Source organism: Chiloscyllium plagiosum, chromosome 17 (genome assembly GCF_004010195.1).
Source record: "Chiloscyllium plagiosum isolate BGI_BamShark_2017 chromosome 17, ASM401019v2, whole genome shotgun sequence".
Lineage (NCBI taxonomy): Eukaryota > Metazoa > Chordata > Chondrichthyes > Orectolobiformes > Hemiscylliidae > Chiloscyllium > Chiloscyllium plagiosum.
The window spans coordinates 40,269,334-40,296,603 of record NC_057726.1 but is presented as its reverse complement, the minus strand read 5'-3'; the positions used below and the strand labels follow the sequence as shown (position 1 = coordinate 40,296,603).

Below are 27,270 nucleotides of genomic sequence, written 5' to 3'. Positions count from 1 at the left end.
CGCTGGGGACTTTTCGCACCCTTCTCTCCCCCCCCCCCGCGGGCCGGGATGTCGGAGACTGGAGACGGCGGAGCTTGTGTCGGGGTGGACGGCTCGGTGAACGGCGTAGCGTCTCGTCGTTTTATCGGCGTCAGCGCCTGTCGGGGTCTTCTCGTTTCCCTGTAATCTCACCCCACCCACCCACCCTCCCCCAGTCATCGCATCCAGTCATGGCCGGCGTCGCGGCTTCGAGCGGTCACCGAACCAAAGCACAGCCCAGTAGGCCTCTCGCTGTTCCCGAGGCGGCCGGCCCCGCTGCTCCCTGGTGGAAAGCGGACGCCGGCGGCCTGGGAGAAATCAGCGACGAGTTCGCGGTCTGCAGCGACAAGAAGGATTATCTGGAGGGCAGCACGGCCTCCATCCAGGAACTTTTCAAAGTGGTCCTGGTCATCTCGGTGCCCCTGATGGTTCGTTACGCGGCGACGGCGTCTCCTGGCCCCCAGCAAGTCTGGGTGCAGCTGAAGGGGAGACGGGAACATGTGAGGAAAGCCAAGGTACGTCTTGGGGGAGGACTGGAGTGGGCCTAAAGGCCACCCCGGGTTATCTGTCTGTCTACAACGGGGGAGGAGCGGGCCCGGAAATGTGTCAGGTTCAGGCAGAGTTGTGATAGCTTTGAAAGTAAACAGTGCGGAGAATGAGCTCTTTCTCTGTATTTTTTTGGTCGTCGTGCAGTGATCGTATTGAGCAGGAAATTTAGACTGGTGTTTCCCCGGACTTGGAGATATTGCTTATTGGGGACTTTTGGGTTAGGGGTTACTTTTGGGAGTGAAGGACCTTAACGGTTGAATCATTTAATTGTGGGTATTCCGCTTACTTTAAGAATGCAATCATTGTTTCCAGTGGGGTGAATTCTATGTTAAATTCGATTTACTCCAGAACATTTAACTTGTATATCTACACTGTAGAATTCCGGCATTGTTGATAAGTGTTTTTGTGGATGTGAGCATGAATGCAAACTCGTTTTTAACGAGTTTCTTTGCCTTTATTCCCAACCTGAAGATTTTAAGTTCTGGTGCAGATTTTTACCCATCTCAGAAGAATAGAAAATGTTGTAACTGATTGATTACTATTTTGCTGAATTTCAACCTAACTCATTACCGATGGTAACTAAATTGAACCCTGGAAAAAAATCCCAAATCTCCAGATGATGTGAAATGTTGAATGCCTTTCAAATCTATTCTATGGAGTTCTCTTTGGGATTACTTGATCGTGACAGAAAAATCCCATGGTTGCAACATTTGAAAGCCAAGGTCATATATCTTCATTTGTCATATAATAATTTGTCTAGTAGCCAAAAGGAAGTAGGCAGAACATAATTTGTCTTAGCCAATCATTTAGTGTAAATCTAAATTTGGTTGGGCTGGGTATCTGAAATTGCAAAATAAGTATTTCTGCCAAATTGTCGTGCTGATGTTGACGTGTAATTTGCATTGAGATTACCTCAGTACTATGCCTATTTTCAAATTTGATTGACCATATGCATAATGTGAAATAGCTTTATAAATGTAAGTATTTTGAGAGACCACTATCAAGAACAGTGACATTTATTAATATCTATTAATTTGTCTTTGCTACAAGGGAGCAAATGTCAATTTGCAGAAAATAAAATCTACATTTAAATTGGAAATTTTATCAGTACAAATTAAAATTACATACAAAGTATTTTTGGCTCAATATTTGAGTCAAAATGTGGTGCTGGAAAAGCACAGCAGGTCAGGCAGCATCTGAGGAGCAGGAGAATTGATGTTTCAGGCATAAGTCCTTCATTAGGAATATGGAGGGGGTGTGGGGGAAGGGGTCAGAGATAATCAAGAGGGGTTGGGGCTGGGGCGAAGGTAGCTTGAGAGGCGATACGTAAATGCAGGTGGGAGAGGGGGTGATTGTAATAATTTGGAACAGGTAGGTGGGAATGAAGACAATTCAAGTGGGCGGTGCTGAGTTAGAGGGTGGGTTCTTGGATGAAGTCGGGGGGGAGGGGGGATGAGGAAACTAGTGAAACTGATGTTGATGTTGTGCGGTTGGAGGGTCCCAAGGTGGAGGTACTGCAATTTTCCCCTCCCACCTGGTCAGCAATGACCTCCAGCACATCTCATCCACTTCCTGCACTTCTGCCCTTCAACCCCACTCATCCAACCGCAGTGAGGATCGAACCCCCTTGGTCCTCACCTTCCACCCCGCCAATCTCCAGATACAACACATCATCCTCCGCTATTTCCACCACCTACAGTCAGACCCCACCACCAGAGATATATTTCCCTGCACACTCCTTTCAGGATTCCGCAGAAAACATTCCCTCCGCACTTCCTCATTAGGTTCATGATTCCTACCAACCCACTCTCCACTCTCGGCACCTTCCCTTGTAAAACCTGCACCCACGCCTCCCCCCTCACTTCTATCCAAGCCCTCAAAGGATCATACCACACTGCAGAGGTTTTCCTGCACATCCAAACATCACATCGACTGTGTCTGTTGCTCTCGATGTTATCTCCTCGACATTGCGGAGATAGGACGTCAGCTCGCAGAACTTCCCAGAGAACATCTCTGGGACGCATGCACACAAACAACCCCACTGCCCCTCAGCCTCCGATGCTCCAGGGAAAACAGCCCAGCCTGTTCAGCCTGTCCCTATAGCTCAAATCCTCCAACCCAGGCAACATCCTTGTAAATCTTTTCTTAACCCTTTCAAATTTCTCAACATCTTTCATATAGGAAGGAGACCAGAATTGCATGCAGTATTCCAACAGTGGCCTAAACAATGTCCTGTCCAGCCGCAACATGACCTCCCAACTCCTGGACTAAATACTCTGACCGATAAAGGAAAGCATACCAAATGCTGCTTTCACTATCCTATCTACCTGCGACTCCACTTTCAAGGAGCTATGAACCTGCACTGAGTGCTCCCCCGGTTCTTGCAATGAATTGGAAAATTGCATAGACTTTGTTCACGATTGCCATTCTTCCCTCACTGTCACCTTTTTCTGCTAAGAAAGGGGAGAGAAAAAGGTGAAAGTGCGGGAAGGATGGAAATTTCAAATCCTCTTCAGCTGCAGGTGAGATGGTAGAGGCCGAGAGGACTGCGAATGCTGTCATGTCATTTTAAAAAAGGAAGGAAGGGATAGACCAGGAAATCGCTGGCGGCTTAGTCCAACCTGAATGGTTATAAGATTAAATTATATGCTGTCCCTCAGAATTTTAATATCTGCAGTTGGTGAGCCATTGGGGCTCGCCAGTATGCCCTTCATAAAAGAAGGCCATGTTTGATAAATTTGATCAGATTTGGGTGGGTATCCAGAAGCGTTGATAAGGGTAATGAATTTGATATAGTCTGCATGGATTTTAGCAAGGCTTCAGATTAGTTTCCTTGTGGCAGACTGGTTGAGAAAATCTTGATCATAGCCCTGACTTTCAAGTCTAAATCATTAAAATGCATATCAAAACCGCAAAGACCCCAGCATAGCCCCCCAATGAGGAATTCCGAGGAGAAAATTTTTGATTCACCATGCCACTTTGCCTTAGATCTTATATTTATTAACAAAGACATAGAATACAAGAGCAGGGAGGTTGACCTGGAATTGTATAAAAAAACAGGTTATACCAGATGGTGCAGAGGAGTCTTACCAGGATAATGCTTAGACTGGAAGGTCTGAGTCATGAGGAAAGATTGGAAAGACTGGAGTTATTTTCCTTGGAATACTGAAGCTTGAGAATGGACCTGATAAAGGTGTCCACAATTGAAGGGCATGAGTAGAGTGAATGGGAAGACACTTTTCCATTACTGGAGGGATCAATAATCCAGGGCCATCATGAATTTAAGGAAAGAGGTAGAAGACTTAAGAGGGATGTTTGGGAGAAAGTTTCACACCCAGAAGGTGATGGGAGTCTGCAAAGTTATGGGCCGAGGACTGGAAAATGGGATCAATGTCGTCAATGTCTATTGACTGGTGTGGATGTCACTGGCTTCTTTTGCTGTACATATCTGGGTCTTATTCAATGGCTGCAGGCTCAAGCAGTCTTCTCCTAATTTGTTTGTTCACACATTTACTGTCTTTCTCCTCACAGATGTTACCTGACCTGTGTTTTTCCTGCTGTTTTTGTTCTTCAGAATTATTTTCTGAATTGGTCAGCAGAATCAGCAAGGATCATTCCATTAATTCCATACAATTAGTTCAAAGTCTTCTCTGCACTTAATTGATTTTTGCACACCCCACCTCAATGCCATTAAAGTTTTGAAAATAAGTCATAGTGTTACTTAATTTTGTATTATTCATTAACAGCCAATTGCTTAATATTTTCTTTTACATTTTGCAGGAATATATCAAGGGAATTTGTAATCCAGAATTTCGTCAGATTGAGTATTATCCAAAGGAAATGCATTGCATTTTTGCAGGAGCTAAAGGCTTGTTTCTCAAGTGTCTTATACAAGATACCTGTGCTGATATCTCCATGGCAAGTGCTGGAGCAATTAGCATTACAGGAGGTACAGAAGCAGTGATTATGGCAAAAACCCGAATACAGCAGTTTGTGCAGCTGTTCAAAGATAACCAAAGCATACCTAACAAAAGAGAATCTTCAATTAAAAGAAACTTTAAGCGCATTATAGAATTAAATGCTGATAAGTATTCAATGGATTTGCTGCTCTTGCCCAGCGCTGTAAAGGAGGAACTTGTGAATCTTGCTGAAGATGTACTGTGTCATGAAGAACCTATAGATCTGACTTTAGAACTTGATGATAATTCCCAAATTATTAATCATGATACTTTTAACTCTTCCTCTGAAGGAAAATCTAAAGATCTGCCCTACTTTGAAGAAGCTAGAAGACAGGCTGGCACGCCTGTATCTGAACTTGCTCAGCAAATGAACACTATGCTTACACAAGTAAGTCAAAAATCATTTGTTCCAGAAATAGAGCAACCATCTTGTGAGGCACCATCAGCAGGAAAGGAGAGACTGTCATGCAAAAGAAGATCATCTAACAGCGAGGACAGACATACAAAGCGCCAGTTTTCGGGAGACATTGAGTTTGCAGCAAATACCACAACTAAAGTGCTTTGTACTAACGTGGTCACTGATGAGCCCCCTGCATGCAATGTTCCCTTAATTGGACAGCAGGATAATCAAATTGAAGAGGACTCAACAGTTACTACCCCAGAAATGGAGTTCAACATGCTTGTAGAATTTTTCAGAACAATGGGTTATTCCAATGATGTAATAAAAAGAGTTATTGGTGAAATGGGGCAGAATGAAGAACCTATGTTATTGCTTAAAAGAATTGTTGAAGAAAGTAAACACATGGAGGATGAACAAACCACTTGCGTACAACAGGCTGCTGGTTCAAGTAGCCTTTGTGTAAGTTCAATACAAGAAACAAATAAAAATCCACAAGTAGACACACCTGAAACTTGTACCGTAAGAACTGTTCAAGTTGAAGAAAGAAGAGCAAAATCGGTACCCAGTTCTTCACAAGATCAATGGAAACATGAGAGACTTGAAAAACGCAGTCAGCCTGTGGATGAAATGTTTGTCATTGCCCAGGATAACAAAGATGAAGTCTTAACAAAGCCTCCTGCAGTCAAGTTAATTAACGACACTGAGAATTTTCACTCAGTGAAGCATTTCACCCATGCCTTAGTTAATGAGAGGAAATTGTTAAATGAAAGTGATATTGTAGCAAGAGGCAGCTCTGAACAGCCACTATTGCCTGTGTTTTCCAATCGTCAAGTGAGTGCTTCAGTGACTGGAGTTCAACGATTCCATGATTTACTGAAAAGTCCTTACAGACTAAACCTAACGAGTGATCCTGGGAAACCAAATTTGAAGCACATTATAATTGATGGAAGTAACGTTGCAATGGCGTGAGTATTGTTAAATTGCCTTCCAATTTGTGCATTACGCAGCATTTGGCAAAATTTTAGACAGTTGTTTATCCAAGTTATGGAACATTGCTTTGAATAATATTCTGGCATTTAATCATTCTACTACAGTACATATTGAATTCCACATTGCTAGAGATATACCCACCAGAGGCCGGTGGGTTCCATGTTAATACTAAACATTCCATGGCACTATTCAAAGAAGTGCAGTGTGTTCTTTTGGCCAAATGGCTCCCATAAGCAAGCTACACTTAAAATATGATTTTCCCTGTTACTTGAGAAATTGTGTGCTGATAAGAAAAAGCTCCACGTTTCTGAAAGGAGCTTCTGATCAGAAATGCAAAGAATATACATATATTTTGCCTAATCTCATAGCGTACGACAGTCGAGGAAGGCGAACTATGCCCTCATTTTCACAGCAAGTAACTGTCATGTTCTGAAATTTAAAGGATCCCCAGATTCACAGGCAATCTTTTTGACAGCTGCTGTGAAATGTTAAATTCATAAGATAAACATGAGGTTAAGTTGCAAGGGGTCCAGCTATGTGGTAGGTTGTTTAGTGTAGGTCAGAGTAGATGGCAGATCATCTGGTTTGGAGTAGGGGAAGGTGGTGCTTGGGTCAGGTAAGCTCTGCATCCAGGTGTGGTGTCAGGTCCCATGTCAGAATGGACGGGCAGGTAATGAGATGGTTTTGTGTGTATTTAATAGTTAGAGTTAATTGTCCAACTTTCCCTGAGTACCTATTTGCTTGACTGCTGTGGAACCCTCCACATTTTCCCATTAAATGTATACTTTTGGAGGGGTCTTTGGCTTGAAGGAAATAGCCCACATATTTTTCAATTTCCGAGACAGTTCATTTAGCGTCTACTGCAATGGGATTCTGCAGTGTCTCAATGCGCGACTCCCACCTGTCCTTCAGGCTGCTAGTTCAAGTAGACTTTGTGTAAGTTCAATACAAGAATCAAATAAAAATCCACAAGTAGACACACCTGAAGCTTATGTACCGTAAGAACTATTCAAGTTGAAGAAAGAAAAGCAAAATCAGTACCCAGTTCTTCTGGGGCCTCCTGGCAGCTGACCAAAAACAGCAATACTGCACCTGCAGGCAAGGTGACTTTAGTTCTATAAGTGGTGTGATGTCAAAGTAAAAATTAAGCCAAAAAATAGAGGACGCTTGTAGTGCAACTAGTAATTACTAAATCATTGATCTCTTAATGTGTCCTAATTATCATTGGAAATATGATGAGTGAGGGATAAGAAATAGATTTTAATATGGAAAAAATGTACAGCCAATTGCCATAGAATGTATGGCAGCTTGCATACTTGTGCGATAGCACTTTTTGATTCACTGTTTTTGATGACATGGGATGTTTTTATTGTTTAAAAGTGTTTGCTGTCTGAAAAGGCAATGGGGGAGAAAGTGCAAGGAACCTCTGATCAATTTAATGATAATTTGTGAATTAAGTTTTTCCTGTTTGTATAAGGGTTAGATGGACAGTCTATCTTTCTTTCTCACTTGTCATAAAATTAATGAGTTGAGTCTCCTGACATAAAATGGATAGAGGATCTAGTATGATGATACAGATTCAACTGAACAAGTGCAGATGAATCACGGTGCCATATTTGCATTGGGCAAATGCATTTTGTGACAGACCAGAGTTTTCTTGAGATTTTTAGAAAAATTGTCCTTTGGCAGTTCCCCCTTTGATCTTTCATTGATTTTCATTCTTAATTATTTAAAGATTGGTTTCTAAAGCAATTTTAGAGTCATGGCAAATCTCTTTTCATTACTTGTTCTGTCATGTTTTAGAATTAGAGTATAAAAGGCTTTGTCCTAGGATACCTTCTTTGAAGCTGTGACGTACTGGTCGTCATCGCAGCCCCTCCTCGAGCTATTTGGGGAGTGTTAATTTTTATTTGAACAAGAATAAGGCTGCATTACTTGCTATGCCAACCAATTTAACTCTTTCTGATCTGTATCTTCAATCCATCCTTTTTGCCTTGGTTCCATACCCTTTATTTGCCTTGCCCAGCAAATATCAAATCTCAGTTTTGATATTTTACAACTGACCATTTTCGTTTTGGACTGGCAAGCAGGGAGGGGGGGTAACCTCATGCTGAATAGCCTCACTTTAGTTAAAAGAGAATAAACCTGGTGGAATTTCTTTCCAGATAAAGTAGTCCCTTTTCACCTGTATCTCTGCACCTCCTCCCTCTGTTTACACCCATTTTGCATTAACTTTCCCCACAGAGGAAAAGCAATTATTCATTAATTAGCACAGAATAGTTTGTGATATGAGATGTACTTCCTATGAGATGACTGTTTGTATCTGAACTTTGAAAGTGCTTCTGATATGCCCTTGACACACTGTTCCTGTTATTGGATTAGGGAGCATTGGTAGCTTGTCACCCTAGCCAACGTAGGTCTCTGATTTATGAACGTTAACTTAAGCTTGTGCTTATGAAGGTAATCCCATACATGATTATAATTTTAAAAACTCAACTCAACAAATGAACATTTCTAATACTTACAAACATCAGCCATTTTTCTGCATTTTGTTCTGACTTGAATATACTTAGACTTGCAAACACACTCCAGAACCAACCCGGGCACTGCCAGTACAGTCAGTGAGTTGATGATCGTGCTGACTTCAGTAAACAAACACATCTGACTTGGATGCACTCTAATCACCCTCAATTTCCCATATGAGCAGATCAACACTAATTTGGAACCCATTACAAATGAATTTTTAAACAATTCAGCCAACATGAAACAACAGTGGAGTGTGCTAGAAATACTTAGGAACAAAGACACTTTTCATCCCCAAGAGTTTACTCCACCATTTAGATTGTGACTTCCTCACTTCCTCTAACACCATTGCTCCATGTTTTTTGAAGCCCCTTGATCCCCTATTAAAAAATTACTTTGACTTTGGTTTTGATCTGACATCCTTGTGCTTTGACACAGGAGAGTTCCACTCTTCAACTATTTTTCTAATTTAATGTATTAGTTCTTGATTAGACTACCCGTTATCTTTTTTTTAAGTTTTAGTTAATGCACCCTGAACATGTAATGTACTCCTTGTAAGCCCTGGTGAATTTGAAAGAACAGGCAGCAAGGTTAATCTGCAGCACTTTCTTTTACGTGATTTGAGTTTATCAACTTTCTTTTTCAGTTTCTTCTAACATTTTCCCAAAACCCTCCCCTAATATTCTTAGTCATGTGTGATGTCTTTCCATTAATTATTTTTTATAGAACAACTTGTGGCTATTCTCTCTACACCAGGAATCAGTTACTCAACATTTTATAGAAAATAATGCTATTGGACATCATGAAGGCCGCAGCAGACCTTGAGTTACAGATGCTGAGTTCACGAGATGATAGCCCTCTAGTTTTTTCTAGCTTTACAGAAAGATTTTTCTCCACAGTAGCTGAAATGCATGAATTTCACTTTCACCTTTGCAGCTGACTTGCATCAACTCCATTCCAGATAGTGGGTCTCATACCAAAAACTTTCCTGACCAGTATAGAGAAGCACAAACAGGTTGTCATCAAACAAATTAGGTATATATGAGACTTCAAAATTTTCTGTCAAATAAGATGTCATACGTGTAAGTTTAGAGATTTGTTTGTTACTACTTATTTAAATGCTTTGCAAATTGATCTTTTATCTAAAATGGAATTAATTCCATACATCCTGCTAGCATTGTTAACTTGCCACAATCTCAAGAAATTGATACCAGTCACCGAAGTTCACTGTATTGACTTAGTCTTGCAGAATTTGTAGAAGTGGGAGTGTTCATTCAAAATCACATTTTGTAATGCTTTCTAACAATTTTGATTTGATATTTGGATTAATTTTAGACTAACGTTTTGGTGTTTGACTTGATTCCCGAGATTCATTCTTGGTGTTTGTTCTGAGCATTTTGTTTATGATGGCAGATGATTTGTTTAAGGTTTAAAGAGTCATAGAGATGTATCGCACGGGAACAGACCCTTCGGTCCAACTCGTCCATGCCGACCAGATATCCTAACCTAATCTGTCCCATTTGCCAGCACTTGGCCCATATCCCTCTAAACCCTTCCTCTTCATGTACCCGTCCCGTTGCCTCTTAAGTGCTGTAATTGTACCAGCCTCCACCACTTCCTCTGTCAACTCATTCCGTACATGCATCACCCTCTGTGTGAAAAAGTTGCCCCTTGGATCCCTCTTATATCTTTCTCTTCTCACCCTAAACCTATGCCCTCTAGTTCTGGACTCCCCCACCCAAAGGAAAGATCTAGTCTATTCACCCTCTCCATGCCCCTTATGATGTTATAAATCTCTATAAGGTCACCACTTAGCTTCTGACACTCCAGGGAAAACAGCCCCAGACTACTCAGCATCTCTCTATAGCTCAAAGCCTCCAGACCTGGCAACATCCTTGTAAATCTTTTCTGAACCGTTTCAAGTTTCGCAACATCCTTCCGATAGGAAAGTGACCAGAATTACACACACTATTTCATTGCAGTCCTTCTGATTTTGTTAATCTGCCTGTTATGATATATTTAAATTATTTGAAAATGTTTTGTCATACATTTTTAGATTAGATTATTAAATTATAATATCCGACCCATTTGAACTTACTGTAAATATTTAAAATTTTAAACATTTCCACGATGGAATCGTGAGTTTTTAGTACGTAAGAGGAAATTGGAAGAACCAGTGTAAATTTTGAAATTCCCAGAAAACATTGGAACCGTGACTTGTTCATTTTTTTTTAAGAGCTGCATGAGTTCTTCAGTTCCTTTTCTTGGTAAATCCCAATTCCATTGACATTCTTAAGAGCATCTAATCATGTTACTTTCATTCACTCCACTTATCATTTAATTTGTACTTTATCCCATTTGCTATGAATGTTATTTAAGTTTCTATTGCCTGTGAAAATTAAAACCAACCAATGGAGCCATAATTTACATTGTCAGCTAAAGTCAAGAACCTTAAAAAAAAGTTAACTGGCAACTTGAAATTAGGTGCATTGTTTTGAGAGAGATGAAATATTGAAAAGTAAGTATAACATCTGCAAGCATAATGATCTTAAGGAAAAAATGAATCTCGCTAAAGCAAATACAAACTAAGTAAATTGAACATGTGCAAGTGGCATTTGCTATCTAGATGGAAATAATGGTTTTTTTTTTGTTACGGGTTTAAATATCTCCTGGCTTTCAACTATTTCAATTTTAAGACATAGCAATTCCATATTCTTTGTATTTTGTGCCAAGCTAAGTAGTTTCCTGTTAAACTGCTTAATTCAACATTTTAACAACATTAGTGTGTTTGTGGGAAAATGTCAACTAAGGATAATTAGAAACCTGGAATATCCTGTTTTCCTACTTGCTATTTCTCACTTGTTCTGGAGTAGAGTGGTGCTGGAAAAGCACAGCAGTTCAGGCAGCATCCAAGGAGCAGGATTTTCCTGCTCCTTGGATGCTGCCTGAACTGCTGTGCTTTTCCAGCACCACTCTACTCCAGAATCTGGTTTCCAGCATCTGCAGTCATTGTTTTTACCTATTTCTCACTTGTTGCAAAAACGAGCTGTCATTTAATTTTCAACTATTTTATACAAGACCAAAATCAATAATTTATTTCATAAACAACATTCGTTTATCAACTACTCAAAATTCAATTCATTTCTATAATCTTGCAGGTCATGGTCTGTGTAACTGTCCAGATGTTTTGCCTGAGAGTCAGGTTTGCGATTTTCAGTTTCTCAAAATCCTAAACCAAAAGGATTCTCCATTACCCAACTAAAACTATATTTGAGTCTCAACTGAGGTATGAGCCTACCTTTTAAACAAATTTTACCAAATATTTTGGTGACCTAAACATGACTAACATTTTTTACAATGCACTCTGCATAATTGTGAAGAAGTGGCGTTGGTGTATTGATCCACAGTATAAGTTCATACGTAGAGGTAGTATTCATAATAATAAAAGCCGATAGTCATGTCAGTCTGAATCATAACTCGATTCTTTGTGTCACGTAGTTGTGTAGTGCAGGTACAAACTATTTGGTATTCTGTGGAATGAGTCAGTGGGTCACCATTGGTATTTTGGTTAGGGGATTCCCGTATTACCACATTACTGTGAAACAGTGATATTTATGGTAATCTTTGGTATTCTGTACTTTCCTTCCCTCCCCACAATTAGATGAGACAACTTTTGACAATTGCTTCTGTAGGTTGTAATTATGAGAAATGTTTCTAAAACCTTAATTTGGCTGTGCAAGTTTTCCTATTACACTCACCTGTTGAAATTCTAACACAATTTCTGGGGAACTGATTTTTGTTGTTTTATAAAGGATGAGAATTCTGATTTGCAATGCTGGAAATAATATTACCTTTTATTTACATCACCCTTGTGTGTTTCTTCCATAAAAGCTGCAATTTTAAACTATGGGTAATGAACACAATTGTGTAGTTTTGACCTAAGGAAATGTAATCTATCCATGCTGGATAAATTGAGATTACCTTAATTGAGATTACGTACTTTGGGAATTTCCACAAATGTGTTTATTTAGCCCGACGGTTTGTCTAATATATTATAAATGAGCCTGTGAACTCTGGATATATACCTTGCAAATGCACGCTTTCCTTGTTCACGAACATTACCTCCTATATCTGGGGCAATGAAAAGCATCAATGTATCACATCCATTTTGAGGACGCAGTTTGTGAATAGATCATTGGGCCAATCCGTGCTTTCTGGGGGGTGGGGGGGGGGTGGGGGGGAAGGAATGATTCAGTACAATTTATGGATTGTATGATGTTTTTGATGTTCAAAATAACATTTTAATGAAAATATAGCTCTTGTATTTCAAAGTAAATTTAGTTGTTTTTTTTTAAAAAGTTCTCATTACATCTTTGGTATATTCTACGTTTTTCTTGATAGCATGTGATTTTGAATGCTAAATGTTTAGAGGCCAATCTTGCAGTCTGCTAGTGGATTAAGCAGTTTCCCAAGACAACAGTGGCATTTAGATCAACAAATTGTACAGTGCTTCTATCTGACTCCTGTAGGACATTTGCTTATCAAAATTATTTGATATCAAGCATAAGGGCAGCTTTCACAAGCTTCATTCAGATATAACTTATGCTGAGCTTTTTTTAAGAAAGTGTCCTGCTACAAGTTCTGTTCATTTATTAAAAAGTTCAAATTTTGAAAGCTAGTGAAACCTTGCCAGAGAATTGCAATCCCATGACATCGGATTTAATGTTTGGATTTACCTCACTATAAGTGAACTATGAAATGAGTAATACTCCCAAATGTGTAAAACTTGGCCCCAACTTTCCTCAACAATGCTGCTTGATGCATGTTTTCTTCATTCCTTTACTGCTAATGAGTACCATGATTCCACCAGTGAGACATTTGCCACATATTTTTTATGCTTCTCCACCTCAAACCTACAACACAAGTGCTGCTGAAATTAATGACCTCCATTATATTGGATCCAAGAGAAATGAAATTGCTGTATTGTTTCAGTGAGGATCAGGGCTAAAAGGGTGAGTTACTTTACTTAGCTGAACTGGATTGTTGAAGCAGGACGGGTTTGCTGTACAAACTCGATGAAGGTTGCAGGATTCTAACTTGGAGGATTTGAAAGGTGGAGGAACAGTTATTTGTTCATGGAGAAACTAGCATCATTGGTGTTGCACAAATTATTGTACACTTCTACTTGCATTTGAGAAGGTAATAGTTATAAAGTGTTAGATTGTGGAGGAGGAGGAGGAAGTTGCTTATAGGTTATTGGAAAGATACTGAGTTGGATTTGTGGAGTTCTTTATTTTAGGTGTAGTCTTGTTCCTTGATTTATCTCTCAAAATATACTTTGCCACATAATTTGGTTTACCATTCTACTAGCTAGTCTTTTATCGTTTTCTCGGAGAAAGTGAAGACTGGAGATCAGATTTGAGTGTGTGGTGTTGGAAAAACACAGCATCAGAGGAAAAGGAGAATCGACGTTTCAGGCATAAGCCCTTCATCAGTCATTCCTCTCAACTTTTACTGTTCTCTGCACTATTTGACAATTCTCAAACTTTTGTTTGCTCATCAGATTTTAAAATGTATTCCTTATTCTCAAATTTGTATCTAAAATAACTGTACCCAGATTGCTTTCTAATGCCACTTTTCACTCCTCTCTTCTACATAGTAATGCCCATTTGTTAACATTTTACTGTGCACCAACAAACCTTCCATTCATGCTGTTATAAGTATACAATCTGAGAGAAAGTGTGGCAATGTGAATAAGATGGTGATGGTTGGACAGTGAGCAAAAATCTTAATGGTTTTCAGATGTCATTCCATATACTGTACTCTGCTTCTGTTGTATTGACTTCAATTGGTCTTGTCTTCAAAAGAAAACTTGACTGAAGGCAATGTCCAACAAATCTCTGGCTGTTTTGATAAGCTTATATGTTTCAAACTGGTTGTGAATTTTGAGTCAAGTTATTGCAATGACTGCGGGAATTCTAAGCCATTTTGATGCCTTTAGGTAGGATATCTTGGTCGCTTTCTAGTCAAAAGTTTAGTTAAAATACCAATATCAAAATTGCTAACTTGCAACATTATGGGTCAAATATGATCTACAAGATTCAGAGCAACCAGATGTGATGAAATGAAGTAGGCTTTATTGAGCAGGATGTTAGGTATTCTCAGCAAAATGGCACTGCAAACAGCAAAGATGTTCTCTTTTACTCCTATTCACACCCCTCCTCATCCACCCACCCTGTGGACATTGCAGTGCTGTTTGTTTCTTTGAAATGATATCTTGTGTGAAAGAGGGGCAAGACCATTGAAGCAATGGTGAAACTGTGTCAATAATGACTCGTGTTCTCAGTCTTAATCCCCAATTTCAAGAGTCTAAATTAGGAAATTGTCTGAATTGACCCTTTCTTTGCTCAAGGATCGCCTTGTCACCCCACATGTATAGCTAGAGTCTTGCAGACTGAGACAAATATCTGTCTCTTCCCTCAGTCTTCCTGAGGTTACATAACAGATATTAGTAAAGTACACTTGTGGAAATCACAGAAAAGAAAGCAAACTAAAGCAAGATAACTTCATGAAGATTTTGTACCCTTATGCAATAGATGGGGTTTGGTTAGCTCATTTGCCTGAACAGCCAGTTTGTGATGCAGTGTGTTATCAACAGCATTGATTCAATGGCTGCACAAATGAAGGTTAAAGGCTTCTCAACCTCTCCCCTCGCTTGAGGTGTGATAACTTCCAGTTAAATCACCACCAATTTTATCTTTCTAGTGAGAGTATAGTCCTATGGTCTGGTATACTATGACAATTTTTACCTTACTTTACAATAGATATGGTTAGTAGATCAAGGTATTAGCAACCCTAACTTGAGTCTAAATGCATGGTTCCCATCCAGCAAGAATGTTATAGTCAGTAAACTATGTTAAGATAAAACTGCACACCAGAAATTTGTTTATATCTTTAAAACCAAATGAGTGCCCTTGAATTGAACATGCTGTAGTTAAGACTGATACAGCTACTTAGTCATTAGCTTACCAAGAAGAGTAGTTTCTCACATGCGGAGACAGTTTTATTGTCTCACTCAATAGGCAGGAAATCAGACTAAACTATTGGAGGGCCATTGTGGCACAGTGGTAGTGTCCTTACCTCTAGGCTGTGGAGGCCTGGCTTCAAGCATCACCTGATGCAGAAGTGTCTCATAACATCTCTGAGCAAGTTGATTAGAAAACAAATCTGCCTAGACTATTTTAAACGTTCAGGTAAAATCCTAAAAAAAACAGTTCAAGTCAATATTGAATCCTTGAAACCAAAAAAGAGGAATGCTGGAAAATCTTAGCAAGTCTGGCAGCATCTGTAAGGAGAGAAAAGAGCTGATGTTTCGAGTCTAACTGACCCTTTGACAAAGGTTCAGTTAGACTCGAAACATCACCTCTTTTCTCTCGTTACACATGCTGCCAGACTTGCTGAGATTTTCCAGCATTTTCTCTTTTTTGGTTTCAGATTCCAGCATCTGCAGTAATTTGCTTTTATTGAATTTTTGAGATTAGTAATGCTATCAAATCTTATGTTGTTAATTTTACAGAAATTCAAAATCATAGCAAATTAATAGTTACCAGGCTTGTACTTCTCTTCCTCCTTGCATTGACCACATCTATGTCTGACTCCATAATTTAGAAAATTAGAAGATGAACAAATTTTGGCCAAAGCTTGGTCATCTCCCTTCTAAAAATGAGGAATTGCGGATGCTGGAAATCTGAGACAAAACCAGAAGTTGTTGGAGAAGCTCTGCAGGTCGGGCAGCATTTGTGGAGAAAAAGCAGAGTAGATGTTTGGGTCCAGTGCTCTTTCTGCAGAGCTTCAAAGTTGACTCAATTTTCTCTCCACAAATGGTGCCAGACTTGCTGAGTTTCTCCAGCAATTTCTGTTTTTGTTTCATCTCCCTTTTGTTTCTCATCAGCAAAGGAAACATGCCATCTGGACCTGTGACCTATCTATCTGGAGTTCTGTCCTTTTTTTTTAAAGAAAAATCCAGAAACCATTCCTTTTTTTTATTATTTGTTCCATGTCTTCTGATGCACCACTATTACATTTCCACTATCATTTGTCAAAACGCAAGAAAAATATGTATTTGATGTGTCACAAAGCTGGTCCCTTTTTTCATAAGATGTTTCTTTTCTCAATGGTACTGTGTTCTTGGTTTTTCTCAGAGGGCAATAAACACTCCCAGCTCCAATTAGATTGGTTTGGTACAGAGATTAAAGGGTATTGAGAGGCCTTTTTGTTTGTGTAAACACATGAGACTTCAGGCCAAAGTGGTCATGTTTTAGAAGTGACCTGTATATAGTGATCAACTGTAGCTGAGCAGTTCAATCCAGAACAAGCTAGAAGTTTTGACCACCACCCTCTGCATTTCTCTTTGTATCTCTATGCATGCACCTCTAGACTGCATCCTTTTTCCTGATTATAAGTAAGACTTTTTATGATACATCACGTTTTATCACCACTTTATTGTTCTTTTTTCTGATCACGTCATTTACAATAGCTCGATGATTTTACCTTTTCCAGCTCTGTTCCACTTATTCTCTGACTCCTTTTACATTTTTCACACTTTGGCGCCTGTCTGTCATTGTTGTTTCTTAGTTCTCATATTTTGTTCAGTTATGTGTCCAATTTTGTTTTCTAAGACAAAATGGTTGTCATTTTATGTAATTTATGTAAGAAAATTCAAAAAATTAAAACAAAAGAAGTAAAATTGGAAAATCTAAGCTTGTTTAGAAGTTTGGTTAGATCACATTTAGATCGCAGCCTACTCTCCATATTGCTAAGAGGACATAGACCAGAGGCACTGAAGAGGATGCTGAAAGGATTTAGTAAGAAGGATGATATTAGAAACTGGCAGAAAACACCACATATGCTTGGCATCTCTCAACAAATAAAAGACTGAAAAGCAACCGTATTCATCCCTTTAAAATTCTGAAGCTTTAAAATAGTAGTTGCACTGAAGGTATTTCCACTAGTGGGAAATGCAATCCAGGAGTCAGCAATATGAGAACCCCAAATAAATTCAATAAGGAATTCAAGAGATATCTCTTTTGCTGAGATTAGTTAGAATGGGGAACTGTCTACCACACAGTAGTTAATGCTAATAGCAAAAATGTGCAGTTCAGGGCACAAGGTAAATGGCATTATAGGAGAGATAGTTATGGTTAAATGGAGAATCTCCAGATATTTCTCCTATACATCAATTAGGGTTAATTTGAATTTATATTGCAAGAATGTGACGCAGTTATGTATTTTGAGTCCCAATAGACTTACAAGTATCCTTTATTTTTTATTCTCACAGCCATGGAATGAAAAAAATATTTTCCTGTCGTGGTATTGCAATTGCAGTAGAATGTTTTTGGAATCGTGGTCACCGAAATATAACTGTGTTTGTTCCTCAGTGGAGAACCAAGCGAGATACCAAAATTACAGGTATGTTTCAAAAGAAAAATTAAATTTGCAATAAATGTTGAAAATGTTGGGATTTTTTTTGTTTGAAAAATAATATAATTGTGCTGACTTTCTTGAGGTAAAGAGCTATTATTTCTTTAGAACTTCTCATGAGCAGTTCAAAGATAAGCTAAAGTTAAATTAACATTCTTGATTCTATTCGGACTTGCACAGAATGAGCCATTATTTATTTTTAATCTCTGGCTTCTTAAAGCTTCATGTATGTAAGTATGAATCTACATAAATTTTTAAAAAAACCTTAAACAATGATAGTCATTGATTTTTCAGTAGAATAATTTTTTGCTTTTCATTTTGAAGTACTGGTCTCCAAATTTCAAGGTTAGTATAAGTATTCTTTTTTTTAACAGAGCAGCATTTCTTAACTGAGCTTGAAGATCTTGGTGTCCTTTCTTTTACACCAGCTAGAACAGTATGTGGAGTAAGAATTGCATCACATGATGACAGGTAAAATTACATGTCCAACATATGTGCCCTGTGTTCTTTACTTCAGACCATTGATGACGAACTGGGTTTTGGAACTTGGTTATTTTGTGGTATCGATTTTTCTTTCTTTTAATTGCAGCTTTTAAAATTCTGTTAAATAGAACAAAGTTTGAATCAATTGAAGTATTGCACATTCATTATTAACATAATGTTTCATATACTATACAAATCTGCAATAGAGCTCTTTATATTAAAAATTAACAGTTACACTGATTTTTAACTTTGAACTTCCAGTTGTATTAAAATGAGTCAAATATAACAATGTTAAAATAACTATATTATTCAGGTTTCTATTGAAAATAATGTCCATGTCTCACTGCTTCCTGCCCACCCATCAACCAAATAAAATGTATATACTGCTCTGAACCAATTGCCCATAATGACAGACAATTAATTTTAGCATTTACTTATTGAGTTGGCGGCAAATAGCATTTGCCATGTCGTGCTTTTTCTTTTGCTTTGTGGACATGGTAGTCCTGAGAAGAATCATGTAAAAGATATTGTAGATGCAAAGATCCATCTACAGCAAACAGTGGAAACTGGGAAACCATAAAGTAAATAGATTGAAACAGAGAAGTAATTTGAACTGATTGAAAACTACAAAGAAAGGCAAGAAATAAATATAAATAAAGAAACATAAAACTTGGCCCTTCTGCAGTTTCATGACAATGGATACAGACTATTCAAAATGTAAAATTTGATCACCTGTCAATACTATATTCCTTGCGAGTTTTGAGAAGATTTGTAGCTCAGGTTGAGGTTTTGGATGTAGGTTTGCTTGCTGAGCTGAAAGGTTCATTTCCAGACATTTCGTTACTTTACTAGGTAACATCTTCAGTGGACCTCATGCGAAGCAATGCTGAAAATTCCTGCTTTCTATTTATATATTTGGTTTTCTTTGGATTGGTGATGTTATTTCCTGTGGTGATGTCACTTCCGGTTACTCTTCTCATGGGGTGGTAGATGGGGTCTAACTCAATCAACAAACACATTGAGTTAGACCCCATCTACCACCCCCTGAGAAAAGGAATCGGAAGTGACTTCACCACAGGAAATGACGTCAACAACCCAAAGAAACCCAAACATATAAATAGAAAGCAGGAATTTTCAGCATTGCTTCGCATGAGGTCCACTGAAGATGTTACCTGGTAGGGTAACGAAACGTCTGGAAATGAACCTTTCAGCTCAGCGAGCAAACCTAGATCCAAAAGTATATACTTTTTTAAAATATATACAACTGCTGGCTGCAGCCAAATTATGAAATAAGAACTTACATTGGATGTCTTAACTTTAATTTAATTGCACTTTGATTGTTGTAATGGGATGGCATTGTAGCCAGAGAAAAGCAGCATTCCAAGACCTACAACAGGAATAACTGGCAGCAGTTGATTTTCTTTTATGTAGTGGAGTGAGAAAAGTCACAATGGAATATTAAAAATTGCGGTGGTATGAGGTATTCTATTTTCCTTCTCTCATTTCGGGTAGAAATTTATTAATTTTGTAGTGTGATCTATTGACCATAATTGATACAGGTCAAACTTTTCTCATGTTAATGATTCATATAGTTCCTACGTCCTGTTTATCATAGCTTCTGTATTAATGCAATGACATTTCATATTCCATCTTTAACAAAATGTCACAAGAAATCCTCGCACCAAACCAAATAGTGATTGATTACTGAAGTTTGTTATTCCAGCATTGTGGAAATAACTTGCTGTGAGATTCACTGCCGGTGGCCTGTTTTTATAGGAAGTTCAAGTCTGAGGTAGTGACAAAGCAGTTGGAAATTTGAAGAATGATGGGTTGGATGTAGATTTGCAAAGTCCAAAACTTGAGGTATATTGAACCATTTCCCATCTTCCGTTACTGTAATTGACAGTCTTTTCTAATATTTCCAAAATACTTGTTTGCCCTTTTACAGGTTTTTATTGCACCTTGCTGAGAAAACTGGTGGGATTATTGTTACCAATGACAATCTCAAAGAATTTGTGTATGAATCTCCAGCCTGGAAAGCAATAATTCAAGACAGGTAACCATGTAGCAGTTTTATTATTTCACTTTAATCCATTTACCATGATAGATATGTCTTGAAGTAAAGGGTGTTATTTATGTCAGGGCATGTCTTGACATGAGGAGTTACCAAGAGGGATCATCGGATCTGATAGCATTAAGAAGGCAGTTTGGTCTCAGAAATTTGGAGGCAATTGCAAGTTTTGGGAATATTGGGTAAACAGTCTAGGAATTTGAGTACTAACATACAAGTCCTAGAAAGTGATTCTTGAGTCCAGCAGTAATTTTAGAACACTGAGTAAGGCACAATGTCTGCTGACATTATTTGGTGTAGCTGGCACTGAGTGGAGTAAGGTTTAACAGCGTTACCAGTGAACAATGCTAGAAGACTTTGACCCAAATTGCCAGTGCTGGTTTTCTAACCAGGAGAAAGTGAGAACTACAGATGCTGAAGCTCAGAGTCAAGAGTGTAGTGCTGGAAAAGCACAGCAGGTCAGGCAGCATCAGAGGAGGAGGACAATCAATGTTTCGGGCATAGGCTCTTCATGATTCTTCTGCTCCTCGGATGCTGCCTGACCTGTGCTTTTCCAGCACTACACTCTCGACTCTGTTTTGCTCCCCATTCAGACCCAAAGCCCTCTGTGTACTGCCATTATTGTCCTACCTTTCCTAAACCATTCATAATTTTCTTTGTATCTTTGGATGTCTTGTCCATCACTTTTCCTAAACTCAGTTTCTGTCTTCATGATATCTGCTTTAGAAGTACCAGCTGCCTGCTTAAATTAATTGGATTGTATTGATTATGTATTTACATAGAAATATAGAAACAAAAAAGATGGAGGCAGGAGTAGGCCAATGATTCCGCGAGCCTGTTCCGCCATTTAATATGATCTTGGCTGATCGTTGAGCTTGATACCCTATTCCTGCACCCACCCCCAAATATCTTTCTACCCAATTAGCCACAAGAGCTATATCTAACACCTTGCTGAAAACAATGTTTGGGCTGCAGGCACTTTCTGAATTTCCCAGGCTCATCACTCTGAGTGAAGACATTTTCCTCATCTCCGTTCTGAAGGGTTTACCCCTCATCCTTAAACTATGACTCCCAGCAACATTTGAAAGCCTATATACCATTCCCACCAATGTTTTTTGCACCTTAGTATTTCTCAATTCTACCCACACAGATTCTACATTGTTAGAGTTAATATCTTTCCTCAATATTTTATTTATATCCTCTTTAACCAGTAATGTCTCTCCACCAGTTTTTCCTTGCCAAGCACTGAATACCCCTGGAAGTTCGTTTCCTATTCCGGGCACCTTGCAGCCCTGTATCTGTAATTCCAACTGTATCCTACCCACTTACATCTATTTGCGTGATTAATTCATCCACTTTATTTTGAATGCTTTGTGCACTCAGGCAGAAAGCCTTAAGGTTTGTCTTTTTAACATTTCTTGTCCCATTCCCACGTTATGTTTTCCTGTGGCCTTGTTTGATTTTGGTGTTTGATTGCTCTGTGTATTACTTCTGTATTGCCCTTGCTGTCTTTTGTTCTTGTCCTTAATTCCCCTTCCTCTAACTCCTTGCATGTGTTACTACCCCGCTGACAATTTAGTTAAACCCTGCGCAAACACTCTAGCAAATATTATCCTAGGGCATCAGTCCTGGCCAGGTGTAACCCACCAATTTATACTAGTCCTACCTCTCCCAGAACCAGGCCAAACGTCCCAAGAGCCTGAAGTCGTTCCTTTTACTCTGTCACTTGAGCCACATATTCAGCCACTATATCTTGTCATTTCTACTCTGATTAGATAGTGATCCTAAGATCATGGCCTTTTGAAATCCTACTTTTCAGTTTGATTCCTATCTCCCTATAATCTGCTGTTCAGACCACCTTTTAAGCTATGTAATTGGTATGAATGTGTACTTGACCATTGATTATTCATGTTCTCCCCTTCAGTTATCCTGTACCCGCTCTGAAACATCCTTGACCCTTGTACCATAGAGGCAGCAGGCCATCTTGAAATTTTGTTTGAGGGCACAGAAACACCTATCTATTCCCCTTACAATTGAATCCCCTACAACTATTGCATTTCCACACTTTTTGCTCCTCTCCTGTGCAGCAGAGCCATCTGTTGTGCTACAAATTTAGCTGAGAAACCATTCCCCTCAACAGTTGAAAGCAGTATATCTGTTTTCCGGGGGACTGGGCCACAGGATTCCTGCACTCCCTGCCTAATCCTTTTACTCTGCGTCATGGTCACCTGTTCCCTTTCTGACTGTGGAGTCTTATCCTGCAGTGTAGCCACTTCTCTTTACGTGCTGTTACGATTCTCTTGGCTTTGTAGATGCTCCAGTGTCCCCAGCAGTTTCAGCGCCAAAAACCTGGACCTTTCTTTTCTGTTCCTTGTTACTACAAAATTAAGTCTTTAGAAACTATAAACCACAAAAACACCTTACAAACTGTTATTTTCATGATTGCAACAGTACAAAAAATAGACAATTTTAGTGTGCTATTGTTAGATAAGTGGCTGACTTTCTCCATTTTTAATAGACTAATTTCCACGAAGAATAGTTACATCACAAGTCGTTTATATAGTTCTCATTTTGTTATTTGCAAAAAGATCTTTATGCTTTAATACTGGTTTAGAATAAATTCACTAAAATTAATAAAAATATCATTGAAAATTAACAATTTGCAACTGTTAGCTGAGATCACTTTTTGTAAGAAAAGCTACTTTTTGATAATTACCTTGAGTACTCCTGTACCTTTTCAAAAACTTGGAAAAGGCAAATAAACTCTCTTTTCCTCTCTGAATTTGAGAAGTATGATTCTACCTTTCAGTGGAATTCCTCCTTTGTATAATGTGTTGATTTTTCAAAATAAGTACTCTAATTTACAAAAAGCCAAGCTCAAAATTAATATCATTAAGCTTTGTGGAGAAGTATTCTTGCGTGATATGCAAGAATTTCAATGCTCCTCATTTTCTTCCTTCTAAAAGGATAATGTGATATTGTTCTACAGGTACTGGTAGTCCCCTGATCGTAGTGATTGACTTAGTTGAGTTTAGTTGATGTTAGTTGGCTTTATCACAAAAAGTACAGCATCACCTTGTGGTTTGACTATGCAAATACACTTTCCACCAGAAGCAACTGGAATTGGAAGCAGGAAAACTGCCTATGTATCATAGAATCAATCAGTACAGAAAAGTCCATTCAGCCCATCAAATCTGCACCACCAAAAATATACTACTACCTACACTAGTCCCACTTGTTCTCACTAGGTCCATAACATTGAATATTGCAAATGCTTCATCCAAGTCAAGGTTGGGGCCTCATGCCTTCTATCAACACAAGTGTTCCTTGACAGGCACAGAGAAGCTAAGCCCCCTAATAGAAATCAGCAAGGCTATCTCTGGTGGATAAATTTTTAGTTCAGTGGACTTCACCCTTGACCCCTTGAGAAATGTCAGCTGATCAGAGAGTTGAGAGTCTCCCAGACTTGCATGTTAGTTTCTGGCGAACTGGACTTATATTTTTATTACTTTCTCCACTGTGCAAAGTCGTAAGTTTCAGTTGTGGTGCAGTGATCATTGCTTGACTGAGGTTATATAGCTGTTTTGGTGTCATCTGCAAACATACTAACCATACCTTTTAAATTCACGTCCAAGTCATTTGTAAAAATGACAAAGAGCAGTGGATCCAGCACCGATCCTTGTGGCACACCGCTGATCACAGGCATCTAGTCTGAAAAGCAACCCCCTACCACCACCTTGAAGAAGAAATGAGCAATTGCTTTCCTGAAATCCACCTGGAAATATTCTTGTTTTTATTTTATTTTAATATTCACTTGGTTTGATATGATAAGCTCTGAACTTTTTTTTTATAAATTAGGTTACTACAGTATACATTTGTTGGAGATTTAATTATGTTACCAGATGATCCCCTTGGAAGGCATGGTCCTGGATTGGAGGCTTTTCTGCATCAAGTGGCTGTTTCAAGGTACTTGTCACAGTTAGACTACTTATCACATGTTTAGGTAACGAATTACTTTGGCTGGAAAGAAAATTGTGGAGTAAGTTAAGTATTTTTTATGTCGTTGACTTTTTGTTTTGCTGTCGACACTAACTCACTGCAATATAGACTAGGAATATGCAGTATTTGCTCAAATAGTTCTTTTTGCTTTAATTTAGATATTGTTATATTTGCAACAGTGGGAGTTACAATTATATGTTTGCCTGATTATCCCTTTGCGTTCCCGCACAAAACATTGAAGTTTTTTTTGTCTTCCTCAGGTATTGACTCTAGTTATGGCCAATCAATTTTCAAAAATACTGAGTCAGCAGTGTTCAAGGAGAGGCTATGAAACTGTTTTCATAGCTGTTTAATGTTTAAACCACCTGAGCCAGTGCAAAGTTGTCATCTGTTTTTGTAATAATCTGTGTTTATTTTCAGTTCAGTTATATGCTGCATTTAAGTAGACTCTGATATGGTGTACCACAGCACTGGATCATCAGGAGTCTATTTTACTTCACACATGCACTGTTATGCTGCTATAATGCTGGCGATCTGAAATTAAAAACAGGAAGTGCTGGAGAAACTCCACAGATGTGGCTATATCTGTGGTGAGAGAAGCAGAATTGATGTGTCGAGTCAATATGACTGTTCGGAGCCAAAGAGGAGTCATATTGGACTCTAATTCTCTTTCTCTCCATGGGTGTTGTCCAGTCCTGTGAAAGGTTTTACCTTTGGATCTAAAAACATTAGAAATAGGAGCAAGGGTAGCCCGTTACGCCTGCTTTGCTATTCTAAAACTCTGACTAATCTGGCATGAGCCTCAAGTTCTCTTGTGTTTTCTTCTCATAGTCCTCAATTCCTCTGTGTTTCAAAGATCTGTCAACCTCCTCTTTAAATACATTAGTGATCTAGCCACCACAACTCTCTGGGCGAGAATTCTAAACTTTCACTGCCTTCTGAGAGCAACAAATTCCTCCACATCTCAGTTTTAAATGAGTTTCTCTTATTCTGTAACTATGTTCAACCTAGTTTAAGATTTCCCCCTAGTGGAAACATGATCTCAACATCAACCCTGTGAAGTCTCTCTTTTATACTCACTCACTAAGGTGATCCTTCATTCTCCTAAACCTTATTCTGTTAAGGTCTAGCCTATTTTGCCATTCTTGGTGAGCCAACCCCTTTATTCCAGGAATCAGCCCAGCGAATCGCTGTTTTTTTTCGGAGGGTGGGTTACCTTTCACCTGAAGGGAAGGTGAAGCTTTTATATTATGTTGTATTACTTTATTAGAAATTTAAATGGTGGGTCTGAGATTACATTCAGTTGAAATGGGTCATTCAACCAAAAGAGTTTTGAAGGGCTTAAAGTCATGATCATGCCGATATATGCTTATGGGATGCTATAATCCATAACAAAGCAAACTGCAGATTTAGCAAATCTTAACCTGAAAGTAATGCCTTCTTCACAATTTTTTCCCTTTAGGGCTTTGCCACAGAAGACAAATGTCGTAATTCATCCAAGTGTACCATTTTCAGTACCACGTGCCACCTTTACATTTGAATCGCGACGACCTGAAATGCCCCCTTTGCGAACAAGAGAGGAAACTGACCAACTAAAACAAAATTTGTTGAAGATATTTCCTGAAGTCAGTCAAAGACAGAAAATTGATCAGATTTTGGCAGCACATCCACACATGAGGGACCCTAATGCACTGTCTGCAATGGTGCTGGACCAAGAATAACTTGTCATGAACGTTGGAAGTGTTGATAATGTTAGAATATTTTGGGAGTCCCAAATCTAACTTTACTGTTGATCAGTTGTCGAGCGGCAAGGTACTTTTCTTTTTGTACCTACACAATTGCTTGTCTCAGTTGAAGTAGAAGATTTCCTGCACAGTCAGTGGTTTGACTATTTTCTGTGGGACAGAAGAAGCTGCCACAATTCTCATTTTGATGAATCTACTTCAGCTTATAAGTCGTCCTCTGTCACAGCTGAAGTAATGGAGTCAAACGTGTTTTATCTTTTTCAGTTAAGGACCCGGGGTGATGGAAATAACGTAAAGAACAGTGTGGGGAAACCATAATGTTGTTCTTCACTTAGCCTTTCAATATTGCTATTCATAGTAAGAACTGAGGGAATATTTACAAAATAAGTTTTAGTAATAGATTTGCAAATATTCAATATTCATTTACATAATATTTATAGAAAGGCGGTGTATAAACTGGGTTACATTTTATTTAATTACTGGCTGAAGGAACATGTAAATATTACAAAAAGTATATATTTTTGTTCAGATTCAAGTGTAAATTTCAAATAAGATTCTGATTGGATGGCAACATTTTTTGAGAATGTATTTTGTTAAATAAAATCTGTTAAAACTATAGCTATAAACATGACTATTGAAAAAGTCAAAAATCAATCACTACCAAGATGCCAAAAGTCCAATTAAATTTGTACTTTAATACTTTATTTTCTAGTATGCTTGTTTTTTGTTTCTCAACCAATTTTTAAAATGTAGCGTCACCCAACGTTGTTGTCAGTGGACAGTAGCTGATAATTGAATGGGAAGTTTCTCTTATCTCTGCACATCTTTGCAATGAGACAAAAACGGGTACTGCAGATGCTGAAGATTAGAGTTGAGATTAGAGTGGTGCTGGAAAAGCACAGCAGATTTATCTCCACCCCCGAGGCTCCCTGCCTCATTCCTGATGAAGGGTTTTTGCCCGAAACATCTATTTTCCTGCTCCTCGGATGCTGCCTGACCTGTGCTTTTCCAGCACCACTCTAATCTTGACATGTATCCAGTAAGCAGAACCAC

The 27,270-nt window shown here is 38.6% G+C and overlaps 1 protein-coding gene across 1 annotated transcript; it reads left to right on the top strand.

Moving 5' to 3' along the window:
- On the top strand, positions 1 to 26,921 carry n4bp1 (nedd4 binding protein 1). The gene is made up of 7 exons (XM_043706928.1): positions 1 to 533; positions 4,348 to 5,891; positions 17,777 to 17,907; positions 18,294 to 18,390; positions 20,351 to 20,458; positions 24,332 to 24,439; positions 25,935 to 26,921. Exons 1-7 carry the CDS (start codon positions 210 to 212, stop codon positions 26,191 to 26,193), a joined length of 2,571 nt encoding a protein of 856 aa, XP_043562863.1. The 5' UTR covers positions 1 to 209; the 3' UTR covers positions 26,194 to 26,921.
- The last annotated feature ends 349 nt before the right edge of the window (positions 26,922 to 27,270 follow it).